General features: G+C 34.6%; 1 protein-coding gene across 1 annotated transcript; it reads left to right on the forward strand.

The window, feature by feature from the left end:
• Positions 1 to 272: 272 nt before the first annotated feature.
• On the forward strand, positions 273 to 4,911 carry LOC125661979 (multimerin-1-like). The gene is made up of 2 exons (XM_056146481.1): positions 273 to 628; positions 1,876 to 4,911. Exons 1-2 carry the CDS (start codon positions 349 to 351, stop codon positions 2,292 to 2,294), a joined length of 699 nt encoding a protein of 232 aa, XP_056002456.1. The 5' UTR covers positions 273 to 348; the 3' UTR covers positions 2,295 to 4,911.
• Positions 4,912 to 8,237: the final 3,326 nt, after the last annotated feature.

The raw sequence follows: 8,237 nt of genomic DNA on the forward strand, positions 1-8,237 counted from the left end.
TCTGATCTTCAAATCCCTTCATCAGCTAAAATTGCCTCAAAACTTTTCCCCAGATTTCAATTTCTTGAATAGTTAGGGTAGGGGGTTGGGGGTGGGTGTTACATTCCTTTAATTCCTTACTACTATGAAAAATAAGCGCTGGGTCAAAGATATGAGCATTGTCAGAAAATGGCAGGGTTTCAACTCCCCCCGATTATTTATGCATGTTTATATATCCGATTATATATAGGCCTACTCGATGAAATTCAAAACGGATATGAGACGTTAGTGATTAAAAGCTATCCCTCAGACAGGGAAGGAGGAAATGAACTGTCTTATCAGAACATCGGATATGATATTGATCAGAATATGTACACTACTTGTGAAAGCAAAATACATGTAGATGATAACGACCTACCTGACCTACCTGACAGCAATATCACGAGAAATGATATCGGAATTGCGCTAGTTTTTGGTTTGACTTTTATCCAGAGTACACCAATGGTACAATCACAATCTCTCTTCCCTGGTGATGGTTGTGGTTATGACTCGAATAAAGACATTGTTTTACTTCAGGAAGGTGTCAGAAAACTTAATGAAGAAAACGAAGCTCTGAAACAAGAAATCAAACAACTCCGGTATAATGTCGGTATGTGCAAACTTTAATCTCGTCTCAAAAAACAAATGAATTATTTCAGTAGAGCGTGTTCAAGAAATAAAGTTCTCTTTTTCGTGGATGCTGCAGGAAAACATCGAAGTCGAGAAATGTTGTTTTGAAATATAAGAACCGGGGTGTTAACAGCTCTAGGATTTTATATAAGAACCGGGGCCTTAACAGCTCTAGGATTTTATATAAGAACCGGGGCCTTTACAGCTCTAGGATTTTATATAAGAACCGGGGCCTTAACAGCTCTAGGATTTTATATTCCAAGCAACACTTCGAGATCAGAGATGTTATCCTGCATCATTCAGGAAAACACTAATCTTATTTCTGTTATTCAACGGTTCAGAATTATATTGCCGATCGTCTCCCTTTAAAGCTACTGAGTACATTTCCCTCCTTCGTCTTTCATTTTATTTATTTATTTATTTATCTGACAAAGTGGTGAGGGTTTACTATTTGTGTTCAATGAGTATTTACTATTCAGACACTTACAGACAATTCTAACCGTTCAATCTCATAACTCCAAGAAAGAATACAAAAAACAGTGCGTGGGCAAATACTGACCCCTGTATATACCAGAGGTGAGGTCAAGTGCCTAGGAGGAGCAAGTATCCCCTGCCGATCGGTTACACCCGCCGTGAGCCCTATATTGTGTATATTGCTATTTGCACTAAATTGACCTAGATTGTTCTAGAGAGTTTTGTGTACTGGGTGGAACACCTGAGACATATATTGTTCTAGACCTCATGTTAGTGGTAGTAGAAATATGACGTAATGGTTGCTTCATTGTCTTTGAAGATTGTACTAGGAGATTCATTCCTGTTATATATACACTGAAATTATTATGATAAAAAAGGCTCTAGTTAGACATTTTATATGCTTTTTGATTTTATTATACTGGGAACTACGATTCGGGAATTACTATCTCTGTGTAGATTATGTTCGGATTTATGTAAATTAGTATTTTCCTATCGTTACAATTTTCTATAAATTATTCATTGTGAATAGATATTATCTATTGTTTGATTGTCTTTTGTTAGTAAATTCTGCTGCGCTATATGAAGAGTTTGTTCTCATCCATAATACCTATATCTTGATCAGGTCAACGGATTTATCCGTAGTCAAAATCAGTGTTTCAAGAATGTCCTCATACTGTGTATGAAACATGCCAGACAGCATTTGTACTGCACAGAGTGTGGGAATTAATGATACTCTTCCGTTGTGTTTTGTAGGAATGTTATCCAGAATAGCTTGTACGGCCTCCGTGAGCACATCACCTGGTGTAAATCATTATAGAATCGACATCATATTTCCGAATGTTATCACCAACATAGGCGGGGCCTACAACTCTTCATCAGGAAAATTCACTGCACCCTCGGAAGGCCTCTACGTCTTCTACACTTCCATTGTATCTTGGGACAACGGGCAAATATCGACAGACATCGTGCTGAATGGCAAAAGTCAGGTGAGAACAATGGCCAGAAGCAACGGGTTCAACTCTAGTTATCCTTTCACCCTCTATCAAACCGGAACAAACCTTGTGTGTTTGAGTTTGCGCAAAGCGGACGAGGTGTGGGTCAGAAAACAATCCGGAGTGGGATATATTCTGAACGAAACACCATTCCACATTTTTTCAGGATATAAGTTGTAAGGCAAATGTCATTTTAAAATGGCATGGACATTTTAGCTGAATATGTAAATGACAATGACAACTCAACTGCATGACATACGGGATGATTTCAGCTTCTCCATCAACTTCCAATATTTATTTAGCATTATTCCATTATCACCTGCATATGGTGTTTACATCTCTCAACTGATTTGATACGCAAAGGTTTGTTCTGCGTATAGACAGTTTTTAAATCGATGCAAGCTAGTGCCAAACAAGTTGATGGTACAGGGTTTTCAACAGTCACGATTGAAATCAGCAATTTCGTAAATTCTGTGGTCGTTATAACGATCTAGTTCGTCAATACAACCTACCACTGGGTCAAATGTTGTCTGACGTGTTTCATACCGATTGTTAGACTGTTCTTAGCACACTTTTTTCGACTACGGATAACTCCGTTTACCTGTTCAGGATACAGGGCTCACGGCGGGTGTGACCGGTCGACAGGGGATGTTTACTCCTCCTAGGCACCTAATCATGATGTATTCCTCTATATGGTGATCGAGAATTCGAAAATGTGGAGAAGATAGATGGCGTACGTTTATGAAATGGAAAAGTCTGAACATTTCATATCATGATTGCTGAAGAATGGACAGCGCCTAACGATTGATTTTCTTAATACAAGTATATTCAATTACATTAAATATCTACTCATTGCTGCTAATTACAGCTACAGGTGTTAACTATCATCATCGGTAATCTTAATTAACATTAAATCTAGTTAATTAAATTATAAGTGACTCTTCAGTGAAGATATGGTTACTAAATGTCAATCTTTTACGGAGGTAATGTACACCCGAGAAATTAGATAAGGATGAAAAGTGGAGGGTATATACAACAATATTTTAAAATTGAAAACTTTCAAATTTACTTTATTTAGTCAAAAATGCAGTTTTAGTAGAAAATAATCTGGAAAAAGTATAACATCTGCTCGACTTGGAATAGGCGATGATTTTTTGAAATGAGGAGACAAATGTTGCTGACATTTATATTTTTGTCCATGTTTTAAAAGCAAGTCAATTATTATGATGGTGTAGAGTACCTCCTGAAGGATAATTTAAGTGCATTAAAAATTGGCTATTGTTAATATTACTGAAAGGGAGATAACTCAAATATACCTATAGGAAATCTCAAACCGAAATCTGATTTTCCAATATTCGTAATTTGGTCATTTTATATGGGTTTAAAAATTGTAGCTGAGACCAATTTCTCGGTATTTGAGTGGGGAGTTTCACTGCTTTTTGTATGCATCGATTACTTAGTTTGCTGTGAAGGCATTTTTAAAATGAAAACTAACAGAAAAGTTCGCTCACAGCAGTCATGTGTTATATATGACTCTACTCATAGGGGCTTGTCACATAAATGTTTGTAATGTATACATGTATATAGAATAATACAATCTTTTATTAGTACGAAATGTGGGATTGGGCAATTTCACAAAGTTGGTTTAACGAGGAGCGTTTTTAAAACGCGGAACAAATATCGATATTATGAGGAGGTCAGTATTTTGTAATATTAAAAGCCTTACTATGAGCAAGGGAATCATAAATGACAAAGAGAATGGGAAGTTATCCCCAAACTCCACCGTTTCATACACCTCATAAGAACGTGACGAATAAATTATCAAATCCATAGCCCTACATGTGTTTTGAAATCATGATAACTTAGTTTGAAAAAAAAATATTGATTTCAACATTCTTTATTGTATTTTAAGTGCATATCATACAAACTTTTGAACGCAAGTTCTTTCAACTTACGGGGTTCTGACCTTAAATACAACAGTCAATATACTAATTAATATGATATATAGACATAATCATTTCTTAGTTACCTTAGTATGGTGTTCGGCAGGAATAACAGTAAATCTCGCAGAATCTCGAATAAAGTTTCGAACAGAGGGAGAATATGTTGGTTTAATATAAGAATCAAAACACGATGTATTAGATATACCTGGAATTATATGTGAAAACCAAAGCATGTACATTATTAACTTAAAAACACTGCCTAATATTATAAAATTCCACAAACTATTTACATCAACAAATCTTGCACTGCTGAAAAGTTGGTGTAAATTTCTATTTGTTGTAAAGGAAAATGTAGACCTTAGTAGCTTTGATAATTTCATTAGGATATAACTTGGTCTCGTGGTAATGTTCATTTGTTGAATCAATGTTTCTCCACTTTATACATAGTAATATAAAAATATTTATTCCTGTACATGTCGTGTATGTAGTATTCTGTATTTTCTAACCTCCTCTCTGTAATGTATAACTGTACATGTTAGATATGTAGTATTCTGTATTTTCTAACCTCCTCTCTGTAATGTATAACTGTACATGTTAGATATATAGTATTCTGTATTTTCTAACCTCATCTCTGTAATGTATCACTGTACATGTTAGATATGTAGTATTCTGTACTTTCTAACCTCCTCTCTGTGATGTATAACTGTACATGTTAGATATGTAGTAATCTGTATTTTCTAACCTCCTCTTTGTAATGTATTCCTGTACATGTTAGATATGTAGTATTCTGTATTTTCTAACCTCCTCTCTGTAATGTATGACTGTACATTTATGAGAATAAAACATTGATTGATTGATTGTTGTTATATACATAAGTTGTAAATAAACATATCATGTTAATCTTCTCGAATAATTGTATATCTAATGTAATATTTCTGTTGAAATATGTTTTTCGCGTGTGATTCAATCTTTTTTAAAATTAAATTATGTGTCAATCAGTTTACAGCTCATCTGCACTGAATGTGCACATAAAAAAATATCAGGCATGTATCAACAATGGGTCTGCCCCTTTTATTATTACATTCAAAGTTGTTTACTTTTTCAGTCTATAGATAGGTTGGTTGACCCCTCAAGTTTTAAATAACATAGCTGTAAATTGTAGTAGCAATGTAAAATTTAACTCTGAAAGATCAAGATTTGCCCTCTTCCCCACAATTTACAACCTTCTTTTTTGAGTGATTTTGCTTGTTGAGATTTAAAAAAACAAAACCACGATGCCACGTGTCTAAATATATAGCATGCTTTCATCGTGTTTTTGGTTTTATTTCTCTGCTACATTTTAAATGAGATTACTTCTGAAATTATGGGCTTTAACTGCAGTGTAACCTGGGCATAAATAAACGTCAAATACGGCTGTAAGGTTCTCTTTGCTTACCTTACGAAGTGCACACCTTAGACAATTTACTACATGACATAAGATTGTGGAAGCTGAACCTTATTTTTATCAGAGAAAACCTGTTTTCGAGGAGAAGAACTCATAAGTTGTACGAACGTATTTCTGATTCTTTTGTATATCTTATGTACAATAAAATACGTTCTAATCAATACAAACTGCTAAAATTCAGCAATGGTAAGCGTGTCTTTCACTTCCGGGTTACGGGAAGTAATTGTAAATTTGTAGGTCATGGCACGAGCGGGGTTCAAACTCACGACCTCCCGGTTACAAAGCGAACGCTCTACCACTAAGCTATAGTGACCAATTTAAAACACTGTAGTGAATAAAAAAACGTAAACCATGCCTAAAAGCCGAAAAACTGCATTGCAGACTTTTAAAATTCAACTAATTTATTTAACAAGTCAGACAGACTCAGTCTTATTCCTAAACTCCTTCATATTTTCTTTTAATGTAAAACTTATATGGCACCAATTTTGAAGCACCAGATGCGCATTTCGACAAATAATGTCTCTTCAGCCGAAATATACTCGATGTACATGACTGACGATAACAAATATTCCCATTGGAGGACATATGCTGATGATGTCGATATTCTGTTAAAAGGTAATTAGTCTATGAAGTGATCTGTATTATTCATGTTAATTGCATTCACGTACTTCATTAAAATCTGAATTAATAAGTGTCAATTCTGATAAAGGATAACAAATTGCATTAACTTTGAAAACTGAAGGGACATGCAGTCGTCCACGCCCTCTTGAATTCCGTTAGTGAAAGTGATTGATGATAAAATGAACATATTGCCATGTAGACTAGAAATTGACCACATACGCCGTCAGCAAGGCAGAGGGACGTTCGTGTCGTTTTATCGGGCAGATACTATATGTAGAATGAAACGACGATCTACATAGTATACTCTGTAACATTATCTCACCAGATGGCGCGCTACACAAGCTTCACTTGGAGCGTAGCGTAACGCCCTCTGGTGAGAGATTGACTATGTGGATGGACATTCTTAAACAGAAACATCTGACAGTCACACAGTCTAAGTCCGTAGATGTATTAATAATGCAGGAAACACAAGACAGACATTTCAAAGCAATCCATGGGTAACTTCAACATATATGTACATACACTCCCAATCCATGTGGCGCTTCAACATACATGTACACACACCCACAATCAATGGGTGAGTTCAACATAGATATATATACACCCACAATCCATGGGTAGGTTCAACATACATGCGTATACACCCACAATCCATGGGTAGGTTCAACATACATGCGTATACACCCACAATCCATGGGTAGATTAAACATGCATGTACACATGCCTACAATACATGGGTAGATTCAACATATATGTAAATACACTGACAATTAGAAATTTGGAACACCTGTGAAATCCTCAAAGTTTTCAATATAGTTATAATCATGAAGTTTATTTTATTTTTATTGATTTTTTTTTTTTTTTACAAATTTTACTCTTAGTAGTGCTATTTTTTGTAGTACACGTTGATGGTACTTTTTAAACAGTTTAATATCACTATGTATTCTTACTTTTAGTAGTGCTAATTTTTTACTACACATTGATGGTGCGTTTAAAACAGTTTGATATTAATATCTTTTCAACTCTTGTTCATTGTCTGTATCAACTTATTTGTTCAATATTTTCAGTTCCATAAAGAGGTTCTCACCTGAGATTTGGAGCAATGTGATTTTTTTGGGAACTGTATTTTTGATTCCTGCATTGAAGGAAAAATAGTAAATTAAAAAGGAAAACTAGGGTCGCAACACTTGTTATTGAGCTACAGTGTTCTAAACATGACCTTTTTGCACTTAACATATATTCATTTAAATTTGATTTGCCTGTTGCTGTCAACACAATATAAGCAACACAAATCTATTATTACACAAAATAGATAAATAATCATGTCTTCTAACACCATGTACAGAAAAAATAGCTTAATACTGGTAATGGAAATAAAAATGACATTTTTGCACTTGGTATACGAAACAATTCATGATATCAAATTTAAGAGTTTAAAATAATTTATAGAGTAATGTCAATTTCTAAATTTTCACATAATTTTCAAAGTCTTGTCTTATAATTTAAAATGGAACTTTAAAAAGTGGGGGTTATACACCAAATTTTAAAAATCGTTGGCGAAAATACTGAATCTTTACACAAAATTTCGAGTAAATTAATTCATACTTTTTTTTAAGATTCGGTGGTCTGTTTGGAAAAATATATCAACCAGATTAATAAATTACAACATTTGAACTAGTTCCAAGTCTCAACTACTTGTATCATAAATTATAAAACTGAAATACACGTATAAGAGTATGCAAGGTGAAGATAACGAACAGTGATCAATCTCATAACTCCTACACGCAATACAAAATAGATAGTTGGGCAAACACGGACCCCTGGACACACCAGAGGTGGGATCAGGTGCCTAGAAGGAGTAAGCATCCCCTGTTTACCGGTCACACCCACCTTGAGCCCCATATCCTGATCAGGTAAACGGAGTTATCCGCAGTCAAATCAGTGTGCCAAGAACGGCATATTGGATTAAACAGAAACTGTAATATCACGCAGGTTAAGAACTTTTCGATTAATCAATCCTTCCGCCACAAAATATAGTCCTTGCAATACTTTTTTTTAAAATTTAAAATGACCCAATGGGATATGATTTAAATTTACTTAAAACACACAATTTGA

The sequence above is a fragment of the Ostrea edulis genome, chromosome 8 (genome assembly GCF_947568905.1).
Source record: "Ostrea edulis chromosome 8, xbOstEdul1.1, whole genome shotgun sequence".
Lineage (NCBI taxonomy): Eukaryota > Metazoa > Mollusca > Bivalvia > Ostreida > Ostreidae > Ostrea > Ostrea edulis.

Coding starts and splice junctions, on each gene's coding strand:
- LOC125661979 (XM_056146481.1), top strand. CDS start 349: ATGTACACTACTTGTGAAAGCAAAATACATGTAGATGATAACGACCTA. Junction 629..1,875: donor ACAACTCCGGTATAATGTCG/GTATGTGCAAAC, acceptor TGTGTTTTGTAG/GAATGTTATCCAGAATAGCT.